This window comes from Sylvia atricapilla, chromosome 1 (assembly GCF_009819655.1).
Source record: "Sylvia atricapilla isolate bSylAtr1 chromosome 1, bSylAtr1.pri, whole genome shotgun sequence".
NCBI classification, from domain to species: Eukaryota; Metazoa; Chordata; class Aves; order Passeriformes; family Sylviidae; genus Sylvia; species Sylvia atricapilla.
This window is the reverse complement of record NC_089140.1, coordinates 52389417-52408080: the sequence shown is the minus strand read 5'-3', so window position 1 is coordinate 52408080 and position 18664 is coordinate 52389417. Positions and strand designations below refer to the sequence as shown.

At 42.9% G+C, this 18664-nt stretch overlaps 1 protein-coding gene across 1 annotated transcript in view; it reads right to left on the bottom strand.

Annotated features, from left to right (window-relative positions):
- Nucleotides 1–9890, bottom strand: part of LANCL2 (LanC like glutathione S-transferase 2) — a 32770-nt gene extending 22880 nt beyond the window's left edge. Inside the window, exon 1 of the mRNA XM_066322666.1 lies at nt 9243–9890. Within this exon, the coding sequence (XP_066178763.1) occupies nt 9243–9443 (201 nt within the window). The 5' untranslated portion in view covers nt 9444–9890. The remainder of the gene's footprint in view (nt 1–9242) is intronic.
- Between the last annotated feature and the right edge of the window lie 8774 nt (nt 9891–18664).

Sequence of the window (18664 nt, the reverse complement as noted above, 5' to 3'; positions counted from 1 at the left end):
AGGTAAGTTCTTGCTTGACTACAGCACACCCCAGAAGACGTGCAGGGTTTGGATAAATTACAGGTCCTGGATGCCACCATGCAACTGATTACTCAAGACGTTCCACATCTTGTACTCTTGTTTAAGGGGAATTTCAAACAAAAATCAGTTATTTCAAACATCCACCCAACAGATTCAGAAATCAGAAAGGTTGTAAGAATTGCACAAGACTTCTGACACACCAGAAATCTTCAGGGCCAATAGTTCAAATTCATTTAAGGATATCCATGGTGGGATAGGAAGGAAGAAGGAAATTATGCCATTATATCTCATACTGAACACATATCATTCTAGAAACAAGCTAGAGACACCTTAACCTTCTCCAATATCTCCAGAAATAGCAACCAAACACAGTAGGCATCCGAAACCTGTTACTCCTCAGCCTTAATATGATGTTAAGCACCTTTCTGTTAGAGAACTGTACTATGCATCCACATCACCACCACCCTCCCTTTTCGGACTAGTTCAGTGAGGTCTCAACACACAGAAAACCTTCCCCAAGGGCAAGGTTTCTCTCCTTCAAAAGACAGCTATGCTAATGCTAAGGCATATGGTGAAACAGCATGAGGATATTCACATGGATGCATCCAGGCATAGAGCTCAGCTTACCTGACAAGAGTAAACTAAGGCTTTAGAGTCCCCATTTATTTACCTACTGCACATCACAAGCATGCTGGTTATCTTTTGTTCTAACAATACACCTGCTGTTACCAAATCAGGATGTTTTATATCAAACACCAGATTAAATTACTTAAAGGTAGGAGGGGAGTACTAGGACCTCAGGAAGCCCGGGTTCTGCACTGAAATCTCAGTCCCATACAAATAATTTAGCTTAGGTTGGTAATCTCTCTCTCTAGAATTTGAATTGTAACTTACTTGTCTTGGCTCAGTGCTTGGAAAAGCATAGATTAAAGGACAGTTTTATCACTATTTTTATAATTATCTGTAAACTTAAACAAAGCTACTCCAAATCTTATGTCTGCGTGAATAGGTTATAAGTGGCAACGAAGTTTTCCCCAGCTGTCTACTCCTCTACCACTGCCTCTCTTTTTTTCTGGTTGCTCTGATGTTTTCACAACCAAGCACTGCCACTGATCATTTTATAAGATTCCCCTATAAGCTTGTAACAGATTCTTACATGCACTAGAATAAATTAATTCATGAAGAAATGAATCTTGATAGGTGGCTTTAGAAGATTTAAGAACTTCCTTCAAGAAATCTTAGGGCAGCATGACGACTGAGCATAACATACACACTTGTGTGGAGCACAGATTGATTTTCATCAGAAGCACATTCATCTCTTGAGGATGTTTCCAGCTGGCATTCAGCCTTTTGTGCAGGTTATTCCTGTAGGGACAAACAAAAACCAGGAAGCCTGATCCCTGATACCCAGTGGTACATTTACTTCTGGTTCACAACACACTAAGGTGACTGCAGGAGCTGAAGAGTATCTTTAATCATAAAAGGCTATCTACAGGAATTCGACTGCTACATTACTCCTCTGCTGCTGCAGAAAGAACAACCACTATCATCCCAAACACCGCTCAAGTTTCATACTGTCAAAATCCAAAAAAAGAGAGCTCATTCCTCATTATACCAAATAGAGCCTTGTGCCATATTGGTTATGGTAACTAAAAAGGCTCATTATCGGCACAAAAGTAATGCAGAAAAAACGAAATACGTTGGTTTGGAAATCAATAGTTTTGTTATTTATTTGAACCATACCACTTTTTCCACTGCAGTGAGACAGAAGGCAAAGCTACATCCCAATACAAAGTCTTCCAAAGCCAACAAAAATGTAACAAACGTAAGTATTTATGTAACATCACTCATCTTTGGCACTAATATCTAAATTATGCTGTCCTTGTTGGCATACATGTTTCCTCTGCTTTTTTCATTTTCAGGGTTTCTAAAGAGAATTTAACTCATCTTCTTCTGTAAATTCAGCACTAGAGCTACACAGCTACATTAGAGCACAATGCTAATAACACCAAGGTCATGGATTTGATTCACCATGCGGGACATTATATTAAGAATCAGACTCAATGGTTGTTATAGGTCCATTCCAGCACAGAATCTTCTGTGATTCTGTTACTATAAAAAAATATATCATGATGCAAATAAAAATCTCCTAAAAAACCCAAACATTTCACTTGCAGTCAACATTGCAATAACATACCGATTCTTACTGACCATTGCAACCATATCCAGCTTTACAGCCGTGGCATTACAACAAACCAGAACAAACAGCAGAGGAAGCAATAAGCAGTTGTTATGTATGTACTGTATACCATGGTTTCTGCTAGGTAGGAGAAGTCTGTAACTTCAGTCTTGCATGCACATTTGGACCAAATATCACAGCGCTAATGTAAGTCTGACAATGCAACCCTGAGGCCTCATGGCACTCCTTTTGTCACTGAAAGTAACACTCTGGTTTGACAGACATGGGATGAGTAATCTCATTTGCATTTGTCAAAGGCATCTAGATACCCACATGTTGTTCAAAAAATACCTCTTGGCATTTACTTGCTCATGACATCTATGCTAAGAACTTGAGCAGAGTCACAGCAGGGCAATGGAGATCTGAGCTCACAGCTTCCTCACAAATTGCCAATGTACCAATCTTTTCTTGCCACTACCAGCTCCCAAAACAGCCATCTTGCTCTTAGCCCTATTTTAATTCATCTGGAGGACTGATGCTATGTGCAAAAGCAGACTGCAGAAGTAAGCAACTGATTCTGCAGAACTAGAAAGGAGATGACTTAGACACACAGTGCTGCTACCTACCAAAAAAGCAAAATACACTTTTATTCCACCCCACTTTGTTGCTGGTGACATGTAGAACAGGACACATAACATGGTACTATGTTGTCTTTCAGCCAAAGTGCATTTCAAAGAGAAGAAAACTCAAGTTGGTACTGCATTAAGAACTCATTCAAGAAGCAAACTTGCATAGAAGATCGCAGAAAGGACATGACAGACACTGGCAAAGAAGAATGTAGCAGGGAAAAACTCACAGTTCTGCTGAAATGAGGAATCCTGGCTGTACTGAAGTCATTGGGAACTTTGCCACTGACTGTAAAGGAGCCAGGTTTCACACCCATGCATTGGAGAGTGGGTCTATTGAAGCAGGATGAACACTCATGCTCACCTCCACAAGTTCCTGCAAAAGCAGACCAGAAGGAATGGCAGCATCTAGCAAGGTCTGCTAAGGAGGTGCCCAGTGTTTTTGTACAGAAGAACAAGCTCTACTTTATTTTTACCTAAGTCAAAAGACTCTTCCAGCTCAAGAGCAGCGCTTTCTTCTCTGAAAATACCAGATACTGTCGAAGTTCATCACCCAGCCTCTGAAACACTCAAACACAGTTCTCTAATACTTCTCAGACAGGTCCTCTGGGGAAAAAAATGCCAGTTCTGCAAAACCACATCCTTAATAAATGCTTTGAAACACTGCTGTCCGTAGAACACATTGCACTGTTTTCAGTGATCTGTCACTTAGTGCCATACATGTGATAATGGGGGAAAAAAGTATAAAAAGGGCGAGGGAAGGAAGAGATAGAGAAATCAAAAGCTGTAGGCAAATTCCTACACTGCTACAAATGCCAGCTTAGGAATAGGCTTTAAAAACAATCATCACCCTGTCTCAGAGGATATAAGGGCATGAAAAACATCATTAAATGGCAAACATTCAAGTTATAAAACGTACTACTTAAAGCATGTGAGAAATAAGAAGACTGTCTCTCTGAGGCATTTGTGTGTGAAAGAAGTTATACGTCTCATTGGTTTTAAGACAGCAAAAACCCAAAGCTTAAAGATCTAGATCATCACAAAGAATCATCAAAAAGCTCCAGATTATTGGTACCAAAAATAAACATGATTAGCAGATATCTCATGTTTTTGGAAATGGAGACTGAAAAAGCAAAAGAGCAATACTGAAAATCACTGGTTTTCCAGGTAGCCTAACACTAGCATGCTATTTCTTGAAAGCTGAGAAAATTGAATTCTGTTGTGAGTACAATTTAAAGTCACTCACTACACACAAGTCTCTGGCTCAGCTGTGACATTTTTAGGTGGTCCTCAAGTTGCAAAAAAAGCTAAAACCTCTACCAATTCTGTCTAAATTACCTCAATGCACAGAGGGCAGATATATTCCACATATCGAGCTTGACAGCAGATCAGTGCAGTTAGACCCAAATAAAATTTATTTTCACCAGGAAGCAAGTATGTGTTATTGCACTTGCCCACACAATGAGCTGGAGTAGCAACTCATTAACATGCAGGTTTGCAAGATAAAACTAGAAACTGATGAAGACTGGATGGATGTGAGAAAATTTAATCAGAACTTGGGGGTTTGATTTTACAAAGTACCTTCATTCAGAACTGGTTGACTAAAACCAAACAGGCTTAATTCTGTGGTCACCACCCGAATAGCAGGAGAGGCTTTCGCTACAAAGGCATCAGAAAAGCCCTAAGGAGCATTCAGTGCTGATCTGTGCTGCAGGAAAGAAGCAGCAGTTCTTCCTTTCGGGCTGTGTACTGTAACTGCCAGGAGTTAGTGAGGGACAATGAAGTACAACAAACTGATTTTCAGGCTCATTTTTGAGCCTCTCAAAAACTTAAGATTCTCAAAAAGCAAAACAAATTTTCCTTCTGAAGAATCACAGCGAATACTGCAAACCTTGCTTGTTTCACAGCTCCCTATGAAAATAGCATGTACCTGAGTTGGGGAGACAGGAAACGGTCAAAAAAGTAACAAGCTCAAGAAATGCAGCTACCTCATCCCACATCTATGGAAAAAAGTGGGAAGAATTATTTACTGGTTTTGGAGGTTGCATTTTGCCTCCAGTGCAATAAGTAGTATAATTCCCACTAGGATAAGCTGTTGCTGAGTCAGTCCCAAAACACAAAGAGTGTGCTGCTCCCAGTGAGATAACTAAAATGCCCAATGAGACAACCCCCCAAAATTTTAAAAAACTAAACAAAAACCCAAAATAAAAATCGAAAAAACAAATACCAAACAAAATACCAACCAACAACAAAAAAAAACCCCAAACAAAACCAAAAAACCCAAACAAAAACCCAAAAAGCCTCAAAAGCAAAGGGAGAAGACAAGTGAGGCAATGACAAAACCCCATATACATATATTTAAAAATATATTTTACTGGAAAAGATTGAAAGCCATATAAAGCAATTATCAGAAGTAACAGGAGATTGAGAAAGCATTAGGAACTAAACACTACTTAACTCAGCCAGATGATAATCTAAGTAAATATTCTATATCACCATTAATACATATTTGCCAATGAGCACCATTATCTTTGAAACAGATTCCCTGGAAGGAGTCCCCTCCAAAGCCTAATAAGGCATGGTATACACTTCTCAGAATATACCACTTTTTTCTAATAGTCTTAGAACACCATGGCAAGTCAGGAAAAAAATTATAAAGAAAGGATTTGCCTAAAAGAGAAGTTTAAGTTTGGGCATTCTAATGACCAATCCATGAAGTTTGAATCTAATTTTGTTTCTGTCTTGTGATTCCACAACCAATTCAGACAATCTTAAAGTGAGGGCTAGGATTGCATTAATTTCTTGATGACAAGGATGCTTCTTTTTTTTTTGCATAACCACAAAATCGACATCCTTGTCTAGACTTCCACGTTCCTTGGCTGAGCAGATAGTATGAAGCTGCCTTTTTTTCCCACATCACTGGCCTGTAGTGTGTGAAGGAGAATCCCAAATCACACCTGACTATACCATAAATGTAGCCACAGGGCTGTGGTGGCCCCGAGGACAGCGGGCAACATGTCCTCGAACAAGCCTTCACCACCCCTCAGCAGCAAGCTCTCCTCACCTTTTCCTTCCCAGGAAATCTTTTAGAGCTTTGGAACTTTCGACCACACTAGGGAACTAAGAACTAGGGGGGGTGTTCTTTGTTATGAATCTATTCATTTCTCTGCTTCCCCAACCATCTACATTTCCATTTTGAAAACTTTTGGACCAATCACTTTGAGATGCTATCTACAGGTATCTTTTTAGGCTAAGGTATCTCTATGGGGTCCACATGAAAAGGAAAAAGGCTACAGGATATATATTTAATTGAAAGATTCATCACTGATTAAACAAAGGTTTACATTTAAAATTATGCTTCTTATTAATCTAGAATTAATGCTGACTGATGAATTATTACCTTGGCTTTCTCAGACAAGTTACAGAAGCAATTTAAGCTCGTGTTACTTTAATGGTGAAAAAATCTAGTTATGAAAACAGTGAATTTCAACTACATGAGCAGAGCCCACACAGCTGCAGTGTTTACTGTGACTATTTTAAGAAAGGAAATCAGCAGCCTCAAATTCTGCTTTTCATATTCCCATACCTTCAAGATTTCTGAACAATATTTTACCCACATACACTTCCATACACAGAATTTTGTCCTGATTGTCTCACATTTCAGACAATGCCTTGAAGAGCTTCTTGTCCATTTATCAACCAAGGTGAATTTTAGATGGCAATTGTGACAGACTAAGCAATCAAATTGATAATATGCATTGCCTTCCATGACAACAGCAGAACCCCACACACCTCAGGCTGTCATTATGTGAGTCACTCAGTGCTCCTCGCTCCACTCAGCAGCAGATGGGAGGAAGGAATTATGCAGTGCACTGAGGTCTTCTGAAAGATGCTTCCATTTTTAGGAAACCTGTGTGTTGTGCACAGAAATTTACAGAACAGACTTCCTACCGTGTGTAAAGTCCTTCTGTCTTCGCTGGGGCTTTAGGCAAGCAAAGACATTTCTCCGATGGAATGGGAGCCTTTAATGCAAAAATAAAATACTAAAACATAAACTGAAAATCACAAAACACAACAACAAAAGCACCCCAAAATGAAATCTCATGAAAGGATAATACTAGGAGTGACAGCATGCAAATACTTCAAAGAATATATGTACATATAAATATACTCACAGCTATATTCTAGCCCAAAAATACATAAAATGACTCCTGAGATTTTGCAGATGCAAAACCAGAAGACCATGTACATTTGCTTCTGCCTTCTGTGGACTGCAGAGAATTGCTGTAGTTACATGGTTTTAAGGAAGCACAGAAGTATTTTTTTTTCCAGAGGCACTTCATCCTCCTGAACAAAGCCCAGACACCACCTTTTATCAAATACACGACTACTCAGAACATACCACTACCACTACTTAGAACTACCACGACTACTACTAATATGCTCTAACATATTTTCTGAACACACCTGCACAAATAGCTGCTGACTGCCACTCCCTAACAAGGCATGTCATCCACCACTGATGCTGGGAAAAAACACTTGCACCCACTGCAAAACGCCATTCTCATGCATAGGAGAGCATAACAGGCATTCCTAATGTGAACACAGGGCTAGAAATTCTTGACTAACTCATTTCAGCTCTGCCACAGAACCGTGTCTCTGAACTTAGATTCATTCAAGAATCAAATCCAAAGTAAATTTGAGTTGAACTATTCTACAATAGAGCTAGTATACTCTAAAATGCAATTTTTAAGGATGTTCATCTTCTTTTGATATCTCATCGTTCTTCTGGTTATCTCACTTGAGAAAGCTTTAGTCCATCTAGATCAGCAGTAAATGAAGGAGTATTTTCTCTTTTAAAAAATGGACATGAAGCGCAGGATGTAAAGCAGATACACAAGAAAGATGACCGGCCCACAAAGGACTTAGTATGTTTTTTTACCAGTTTGACAACAATACCTAGTTATAGCAGTTCTCCCATCTCCTCTCTGCCTTTATGCTTAAACTCACTATACTTGGATGATTTTATAAACTAAGCCAGATACAAAAAAACAAAGAAATAACAGTTCTCTTCCACAATTTTAAAAAAAATAGTTTTACCAACACTCAGCATACTACCAGGGACTTGTGTACAAAATAAAGCAGATTTTGCTTTTGAACCTACCCTTCTCAAATGCTCTGCTCTTGACAGCTGTGTTTAACTGCAGCAGTTAGACACTGAAGCCCCAAATATTCTCTTTTGTGCACTCTGCTTAGGGACACACAACTTCATAAACCTCAGTCATAAACAACTCAGTGAAACTTTTCATTGCCTTGGACTGATGGTGAGCTGATGGTGTCCTGCTGGTACTTACAACGCTCAGAGAGAATGGCTCTCCCACTGTGGGCATCACCATCCTTGTCTCACTGTATGGATAAGTCAAGGTAATTCCATACTGCCACAAGCAGAAAAATACAGAGCTGATATCAACAAGTTTCCTTTATTCATCCCAGCACACAATCCAAGAGAGTTAGGAAGCTAACTTTCCACCCTCAATGCATTTGTGCCTGTAACAGTGTCACCATGCAGTGTTTTCCATGCAGAAGATGACAAAACTGCATACTGAAGGATGAGGCTGCACAGGGGCTAAATCCAAATTCATAAATCCATATTCAGGCATTCCTTCTGCAGCTTAATCCAGCCTGCATGGTAACAGATCAGGACAGAGCAGCTTCTCTACTTAAAAACTAAACAGAGGAGTAGTTCTAAGACACTCATAGTATACCAAACAGCAGCACGTGGCACCAAGGAGATAAGCAGAGCAGGAAGACAGCAAACCTTGTGTGACCAGTCCTACCAGGCAGACCTTCTGTGGGTATGAACCGACTGCCAGGTGCCTATTATGGTAAACCTGAACCTATAAACGCGCGTAGCTCAGAAAATAACGTGAGAACAGTCTAGCTTCACCTAATGACTGAGCGCTGCCGTTACCTGAGAATAAACTCTCTTTTTCTAGATGGGCACTCGGGCAACTTGTGCTGACGCTATCTTCTGAGGCACAGAGCCACCGTGGTAAGAGCAGCGTTTTATTACCTCCAGCTGGGGCACGGCGTTCACTCCCGTTCAGGAGTAAAACAAACAGCCCGAATTAAGAGCCGCTGCTGCCGACCCCGGGCAGATCTCCCGCTCCTTCCCCCAGCTCACCCCGCCGCCCCGTCTCCTGGGGCGGCCCGAGGCCGCGGGTTCCGCCCCGAGCTCGGCGGGCGCGCAGGCCGCGGCTGCCACCAGCGCCCCGCCGCCGGGCCCGCGCTCCGCGGGGCAGAACCCAGCGCCGCCCACACCGGGGGCCGCCGCTGCCGCCGGGAGACAGCGATCCGCGGGGGAGGCCCGGCCCGGGGCTCTGGGACGCGGCGCCTTCCCGCCGCCCGGGACTCACCTTCCCGTCGGCGCCGAAGGGGAGGGACTCGTCCTCCGCCGGCGGCTGCAGCGCCCTGTCCCGGTGGGCGTCTGCCGCGCTGGGAGCTGCCGCGGCGCCCTGGGGCTGGTAGTCGGGGTAGGGGTTGGCGAAAGCCCGCTCCTCCATCTCCGCTTCGCCGCCCAGCTGCAGCTTCAGCCTCTTGGACATGCTCTCTCCCATCTCAGCCGGCCCCCGGCCCGCCTCCCCGCACGGCGAGCCGGCGGGGACACACTCCGCCCCGCAGAGCGGCGGCTGTTCGGCAACGCGGGTGCCGGCCGCAGCTGCCCCCGGCTACAGCAGCCGTCCGAGGGCGCTGGGGCTGAGGCAGGAGGGCGGCTGCGGTGACAGTGCCCGCGGGCCCATCGGTGCCCCCCAGGGCGAAGCGCCGCCGCCTCGACCCCGAGCCGCCGAAGCCCAACTCTGGAAAGCGAAAGGGAAAGCTGCGACGCCGCGGCTCTGCTCGGCGTCCCGTCAGCCGGGGCGGGGGAGCGGCGAGCGCGGCGGCATCACAGCCTGTGCAGGGGCAGAGCGTGGCCGGCTCCCCCCGCGGGAAGAGGCAGCCCGCCCGCCGGCGCAAGCTGGGTGGCACCGCTGCAAAGCTCGTTCCAGCGCCTCATCCTCCCCCGCCGGGGCGTCAGTGCCTCGGGCTGCTGCTGCCGCCGGCCGCACGCCGAGCGGCGGAGCGGGGCTGCCGCCGGCTCCTCCCGCCCGTCCCCCCCCGGCGGGGGCGAGTCGCCGCCCGGCGCATCTCAGAGGAGCGGCAGCAGCAGCAGGAGGGGCACGGACAGCCCCAGGAGCAGGCCGTACGCCACGAGCTCCTTCGCCCGCCTCATCCGCAGCCGGCGCCGGGTCGCGCTCATCCGCCGGCAGCCCCCGCGCCCGGCCCCGGCCAGCCCCGGCGGGAGGGACGGTCCCCGGCTGCCGCCCGGCGAGCACGGCGCGGCCGCGGTGACCGCCCCTCAGCGGCGGGAGGCGGCAGCGCCCTGGCGAGAAGGGGCTGGTCTCCTGCCCTCGGCCCGGCGCCGGGCTGTAACGCTGGGCTGGCCGCGCTCAGCCTTCTGCTGGCGGGGGGGCCGCTCGAACAAGCCGAAATATACTAGCAAAGCACCCCCAAGCCCCCCTAAAAGACATCAGGCAACGTCACAGTCCTGGAGGGGGCTGGCGGCGGTGGGTGGGGAAGGCCCTCGGCGGCGGCGGCTGGACGTGAGGGTGGGATCGCATCCCACCTGGGGAGGAGCAGCGTCTGGATCCCGTGTGGATCGCGAATTTGTCTCTCGGATCCAGTCCTTGGGGGCGCGGGGGGGCTGAATGCCAGGGCACTGTTTGTCCCATAAATTTATCCCGTCGTCTTATGACACCCTCACTTTAAGCTAGGAGAAGAGCTCCAGATGAGAGGGCACTGTACAGTCATCGAGGATAAATCTTTTCTGTTCACAAATAAATGGTACATGCTGCCGTTATAGTCACAGCCTTCAGGAATTGATACTGCGTACTGAAATAATCGTTGTGTTGAGCGAGCCGGCAGAAAGCCTACAATCCGGCCAGACACTGCACATAGCATTGTGTAAAAATACCGGCACGGGAGACTTCATTATGAAATATAATTATAGGTGAGACGGACCGTTAAGCATTAATTCAATAACTGGGCACTGTGCGGACTTATTGATCTTTAGTTTTATGCATTGGATAACTTTATTGCTATCAAAATGCATATTCAGTGTATAAGATTAAATAAAGGTGACATCTGTCCTGGCACTGGCTTTAGTTTACAGTTGTTTGTAGCAATATACATGTGAAAAAATGAGACATGTCTGCCACCCTGTCACAGGACATGAATTTGAATTAATACTTTCTTCATTTTATTTATTTTTATAAATTGAGCTGATGACAAAGCAGAAATTCCAAACAACCTGTCTGACAAGAAGTGCCTTGTATTTGCTCTGGAAGTGAATATAACTAGTCACTTAAAAATTATAGTAATCTATATAGTATCCTCTTCTGTGATAATTAAATAATAACTTAATGCATCCTGTATTCTTTAATGAGTAAGTCTTTTGTGCTGTATTGCAGTGCCTGAAAAGGTAAATGCAGAACCTTTTTAAGAGATCTCTTGTCTCTGAGTAAATATTTCAAATAACGTTTTCATCTAGAATAGTTTCCTACTTTCAGTGGAGACCAGCTGCATCTGTGCAAGTAACTGCATTCCCATAATGAAGATCAGAGTTAAGCTTTTAATATGAGTGTGTGTGGTTTCTGTTTTCTTACACCTTCTACTCTTCTTGAATCAAAATTATGGAAATATAAAAGCGGGATCATACCAATTGGTGATACCTGCTCAAGGCCAACAGATAAGGAGAGAAGGTGCTCCCTGGCACTTTGCAAGAGCCAGTTCTTCCCTTCTTCCCGGGCTGTGGGTTTGTGGGTTACTGTGTTGGCATCTCTTCCCTTTTGCATCATTGCACTCTGTAATTTTCTGCACGGTGCTGTGTTTAACACCCGGTTTTCTGGAGCACTTCTTTCATGTTCACTGTTGTTCACATTTGTTGCAATGTGGTATGTTTACTTTCAAGCATACGAGGCCATCTTTTGTTCTTAGCAGGTGGGATAGAGTTCAAAAGACTTTCAGGCTTCTTTTCAGGGAGTGTTTTTTTTCTTCTGCTCTTTTACCCTTGATGCATGCAGAGCTCCCATGGCCCAAATGGGAATCATGGATGAAGGAGGAGGAAAAAAGTTGTGCTGAGCAAGGTGTCAACCCGTAACATAAGTTTTAAGCAATAATAAATTCACATCTCTCATCTCCAGCAGTATGAAGCAGGAGGGTTTGCTTACTGAAATCATGATTTCATCTGTGCTTTCATCCAGAAAATGTCTAAATGCTCCTGAAAGCACTGAGCTCTCACCCTTACTTCACCACTCCTGCTAAGCACTCCTGTAACCTGTCTTCTGCAGCACTGGCAAATGTGCAGCCCTGTAGCAAGCTGATCTAGACAAAAGTTGTATTTTTCCTTTCTGTGATGTAGGAAAAATTCAAGTAATGTCTAAGCAAAGCCTGATTCTTCCTTAGAAATCAGTTTTTTAATGTAAATCATGGAAGTTTTTCTTATCAGATCAATAGGCTATTCATTCTTTACACAAGAGGAAATCATAAACGCTTCTCTTATGGCCTTTCCTTCTTTCCAATCCTCTTCACATCCTGCAGCATCTGATACTCTGCTCACAACGAGACTAGTGCCAATTTTTTAATAGTGAAATAAAATACCTGTTACATATTCAGTCAGGACTAAACAATCAGAATCCGTACATAAGCCATTAATGATGCTGTGCTTTCCTATGCATTTTGCTGCTTGATTCCTGGCATGCGTTGTAAATTAACTTAACTAACAAGGTGGGAAAGAGCATTGTATATCACAGAGTCAACCCTCTGAGGACTAGCACACAGCTGTCCCTTCCCACTGTACCCCATGGGAGCTAGACCATGACGCAGTGTTATGTGGCTTGTGGAACGAGTGTGAGCAGTCGTCAGGAATCACCATAACTCTAGCTGTGGCATGTTCAATGGTTCTTTCAGCATTTGCCATCATTGTTATTACAGTATAATAGCGCTCATTTATTTTCATGCACAGCGGCTCCACATATGTGCAAGCAGCAGCCCCGTCCATGCTTTGCTCCATGGAGACAGGATGAGGAGTATATGACTTCAGCACCCATGCTAAAGTGCTTTTTAAATTCTGGAAAACCATTGTAGCAGCTGGCATTTAATTTTATTTCTAATTGTAGAGATCCAGCTGAAATTAACTGAGAGAAGCAAGAGCTTCAGGAATGGACCCTGCTAATGTGATGCATAATGGAGAGCAAGGCTGTGCACTGCTTTATTGAGTGTGGAAAAACAAGATTTGGCACATTCTCAGCTAGTGTCAAGTAGTACAGCAGATCAGTGGAGATGGTGTAGTTATACCTGCTGCAAATCAGGAGTCGTACTTTTATTGAACATAGTCTTTCATGCAAAGCTTTTGCTTTTTCTCTGGTTGTCTCTTCAGGCTGCACTGTGTCTATGGCATATCCTTTGTGCTCTGCAACAAACCTTTTACTCCTTGATCACTGCCATAGGCCTATAAGAAAGGGCTTTCTAATTCCCTCTTCACCTCCCATTATCTGGACTTCCTAGTTTCTTTTTTACCTCCACCATTGTACAAGAATATATTCTGCTACTAAATTATTTAAAGCTGTTTAGGTCTAATAAGCTGGGGTGGTGGTGGTTTGCTGCTTGTAATAAATATGGTATTATGAAATAAAATCTGCAGGATCAGGTTTTCCATTTTAATTGCAAAGGACTTGTAGGCTTTGGACCAAGTTCAGTCCCATGTTCAGTAATGCAACTTAAGAGCTAGCTAGTCTGTGTGAGATGTTATTATCATATTGTTACCAGAAGCAACAAATTTCTCTGGCTGCTGTAAATAACTGATTTCTATTATTGTATAATTTTGCTACTTAAGATCTCAGGGATTCCTGTGAATCTGAGAAGACACTTTGCTATTCAACCACAAAAGAAATGTTTCTCTAATATAGTTGTCTTATTTTCTGTTCTTGTCTTTGGTTTTGTAGCAGAAAAAAGAGGGTCATGAAGTCTGCTGTACTTCTGTTCTGATGACTGCCTGCTAATACATGATAAACTTGAACAGCAGTTCTTGCACTTTGGCTTGTTTTTAAAGAATGGATTTTGTTATAATCAAACATTTATGTTCCTTATCCCCTTATTGCCAGTGGTTTTTGATTTGCACATCCTGAGCAATACAACTAATGTTGAAATCATGCAAAGATGCCTGCAAATGTTCTTAGAGGTCCTTACCATCTCTAATGAAAATGGGGACATCTCACTGCTATTAAAATGTACCCTTCATAATAATTTGCTTAATGTTCAATTCTAAAAGGAGTTACTTTCAGCCCTGACAAATTTGTAAGTCTGGGAAAGGTTCAATTTGTAGAAAACAAATGTAATCCTCCTGAAGCATGAGGAACAGAGATGAAAGATGGGTACTGTTAGAATAGCTGTGGCTGGCCACAGCTTCTTGTTGTTTGTGATTTTCAGTTTATGTTTTAGTATTTTATTTTTGCATTTAATGGCTCCCATTGTATCAGAGAAATATCTTTGCTTACCTAAATCCCCAGTGAAGACAAAAGGACTTTACACAGGGTAGGAAGTATCAATTACAAGGGAGCAAGAAAACAGGTGTTGGACAAGAGGATTCCTTTTGCCTAAGGAAGCTGTTGCAAGCTGGACACCTGACTTCTTCTGATATTCTTTGAATGACTCAGTGTCAGGAGCTTAAAAAGCAGCCCTAGTCCCTATTTTGAGATTAGAATAGGTGAAAGACTCAGGCCTAGGATTCACCAAAAATTATGGGCATGTTGCTGTGATGCACTGAGTGATCTCAGTCTTTTTCTTCAGGATTTTTTAATGGAGGCTTACGATCTTCAGAGTGTACTCACAAGTCCATAGGTTTGGGTTCCGTCTTCAGTGGCTTTTGCTGAATGAGGACAGAGTGGGGTTCAAACACCTTCAATCAAAGTAGCTTTACAACTTTTGCAGGAAAAGAACAAATTACAGCAGTACAAGGGAGAAGAAGAGAAACAAGGGAATGCAAGAAAAACTAGACAAAAAACCATCAAGGACTAGTGAAAGATCTCACTAAATAAGGCATGTACCTTATCTCTGCCCTGACACTGAAGGTGCAAATACAGAGAGTAGTGCTCAAGATAGTACAACCTTGATAATGATAGCACTGAAGTGGCAAGAGTGCCTAACACAGGATGTACCATCCACTGCATGTCACTGTGGGTAGTCACCAGCCTTTAGGATCAGCATTACAGCACCAAGCTTGAGGACAAATTTCTCAACCATCTTTCAGCTGCAAGAGGTCAGGGCTGTTCCTGATGTGTTTGCTTGGCCAGATTTTAAAAAACACCACCAAGAAGGATTTCCTCCACAGGCAGCCATCACTGCTGTTGTTCCCTTGACCAAATTATTTCCTGTGTCAAGCTTGAAAGTCCTCTGCTGCAGTTTCAGACCATGCAGAGAAGTGTTTACACTGTTATTCATGCCTCTGTTGCCTTGCTAAGGAATCAAAACTAGCACAGGTACAGCTGCCCTCAGCACAGTGTTGGTACGTGGATCATGGTGCACGGTGTGTGAAATGAGCTCCATGTCTGAACAACACTCTTCTCTTTCCACCTGCTTCCTTCCTACCCTCCCCCTTTTGTATTTTAGGTATAATAGATCCCTTTTTAATCCTTGTGGAAACAGCATGGGCAGCTGGTGTGTTTTCACTGAAGAGCAGTTGTGACCAAGGGAGTCACAGCCCCCTTATTACCATTGCCTAATGCAGTCTTGTTAACACATTCTAAGATGGAGTCACGGATACAAGGTCATGCAGCACATCCATCCCAGCTCCTCCCAATCAGTCCAGGGCTTCATCTGCCCCTGCGAGGTGTGCATCAGCACCATTAGCGTTACTCTTCCCGTGATTTCTAAATTTTGAGTCTAGGAGGAAGGAAAGACAAACAGAGAAACAGATCCACTTTTTCCATTAGTCTCTGAAATGGTCTGTTAGCAAAAACCTGTGCCTGAGTGATTTCATCTTTTGAATTCTTCTTGGTCTTCAAGTTCTGATCTTTAAAAAAACACATGGTTTTTCAGAGAGAATGAGGGAAAAAAAGTCAGATTTCCAAAAATGTAGGTGACTAGGATCTTACAAGCGAAACCAACTGCTGCTGTAGCAATGGTTAAACTCCTTTAGCTATGCAAGTAACAAAGAGCAAAGAAAGATCTGTGAGGTTTTGTTTTATTTAAGGGAAGGATAAGGTTAAAAACCATTAAGAATACTAAAGGTAATCTAAATCTAGTGAAAAGTGAAATGAGTATTTTTGTTCAGTATTTAGTAACAGGGAGATTATAAAATGTGACTGTAAAACAGGGTAATGGGAATAAATGAAGAAAAAAATGCCACATCATAGGCTTGGGTGAAAACGTTAGATTATTTATTACTCAGTTCAGCTGGGATTATTAAAGTTGGAAAATGAAACTGCAATTCCCCTAGTGATGTTTATCCATGCAGTAAGCCAGTACTGTGTGGTTGGAGAGCAGCACATATAGGACCTGTTTAACCAACAGAGGAATCATGAAGCTGTCCATTACCAACCACTAGTTGACCTTGGCAGGATGCAAAGATTGAGTACAGGCATTGAAGATTAATAGGAAAGATGGAGATAAATGGAAAAAATATTATGTGGGTTTGTAACATATCATTCACAGTGGAGAAACTCACTACTGTTCTTTAGCAAGAAAAGTGATTCTGTGGCTGTCACTCTTTGTACAGTTGCAGTAACTCGTAATTTCCCATATAGGCCAGTAGAAGGTTAATACAATTATCTTATAGTAAGTGAGGATCTAGAAGAAAGGGAGGCAACAATGTGCTATTGTCAAAGGGAATTCATGAGGCTAGAGGAAAGGTAATAGGGTTGGTAGTAAGGTAATAAAGGAGTGGATTTGGGAGTACTTTTAACAGGCATTTGTATTAACAACGTTTGTACAGCAAATACGGAAAAAACCCAGTGAATTTTGCAGAGGATGATTAGAATGCTGTAGTATAATACTCAGGGAAATGGGCAGTTGTGAATGAAGGGTTGGTAGTTTTAATAGGGGCAATGGTGTATTGACCAGAGTCCAAGGTCATAGCAATCTGCCTCAAGGGGAGCTAGTCCACTGTACTAAAAAAAAAAAAAAAAAAAAAATCCATTAAAATTTCAGCAGATGCCAAAAATGTGAATGGAGAGGGGTTTTTTTAATGAGGAAAGCTGAGAGCATTCTGGCTTGTTTAGCAGAATGAAGGCTGGAGTGGTGTATAGTTGCTGTTCATAAATAAGAGAGAGACATAAATATACAGATGTATCTACACTAGGGAGGTGAACAATGAGTAAGGACCATACGTGCAATGGAAAAAATTATTATATGTTGCCCCATGATGAAATTCAAGCTAAAAAAACAACAATAAGGGGAGTGATCAGAAGAGGAAGATTTTGGAGCAACCTATCAGTCAAGCGTTTTGGAAATACCTCAATAAACTTCTTGGGTAAACAGTGCTATAATGTGGTTGTTGTGAACCAGTAAACCAAGATTCTCATTATTTCTGTGACTTGGGGAAGTACAGTGATCTCAAGGGACATAAAAGAACTTCTCCTTCATGAACAGTGACAGCTTCTAGGAGCCAGTGAATATGCGAACATAGTTATTTTCTTCATAGATTCCTGCTGAGGGAGGGATATTGGCAAGTGGGATGGTTGCAATATTCACTAAGCTTCTATGTGAGATTTCCCACAGCAGTCTTTTAAAGTCTAATTGTCATTAACAGTTCTGCACATGTTGTGTTTATGTGAGGATGGAGATCAGGCATCTAAACCTGCTTCAAATTCTGCCAAGGGAATGACAAGCCAAATTACTGGTCTGACAGATAAGAGAAAGTTACAAAAGGATGGATCTAGGCATTCTTCCATTTTGTGGCTTGAAGGGAGATTCCTGTCTGAAGTGAACACCCCATTCAGACAGTTTCCTGACATGTGTGTTTATTTCCTCAGCTCTCTCCTGCTGTTTAACTGTACAAATATTTCCATCATCTGCTTCTGAGCTTCCAGGTCTAACAATAATGAGAAGACACCTGAAATATGAAAAGTAGGGCCCTCCTGGAAGCCATTTAAAACCTATCAGTCTGACATAAAAGAGGCTACTAATAGTGCTGTATTTAGATTTTTCCTAACCTGAACAGATAAGGAACTTATGTGGCATTTCTCCCCTTTTTTCCTCAGATACTCTAGCTTTGAAGAGCATTTTGGGTCACAGAATAGAAGAATGACTTGGTTGTTGTTTAGCCTCCCCATCACTGTCGTACTGCATGCGGTTCACCATAAGGCTGAGTATCCCTTTGCAGTTATGAAGATAATAAGAAGTTGCAGACTACAGAAGTTTGTGTGCTTGAACAATGAGAGAGGTGACTGCTAACACCCTAGAAAATCTAGATTCTGCTGAGGTAAGTGCACTGACTGGTTTAGACTTCATTAAATAGTTAAATAAATTAACAGTACTTCTCCATATCTGTGTTGCAACTCAGTTGTCATATCACATCAGAATTAAACAGATAACCTCTGCACATTTCTGGAGTAATGTTTGCCCTTTTGAAGTAGTACAAATATTGTTGAATCCAGGAGCAGCAGGTCATGCTTTATTTTGTCACATCCATTTATTTGACCATAAACTACAGCATCTTTGTGGCTCCTTAACACACTGGGCCAATGTCTGTAAAAATTAGGTTCTTCTGACTAAGGGGGAGGAAATTATTGCAAAACTATTGATT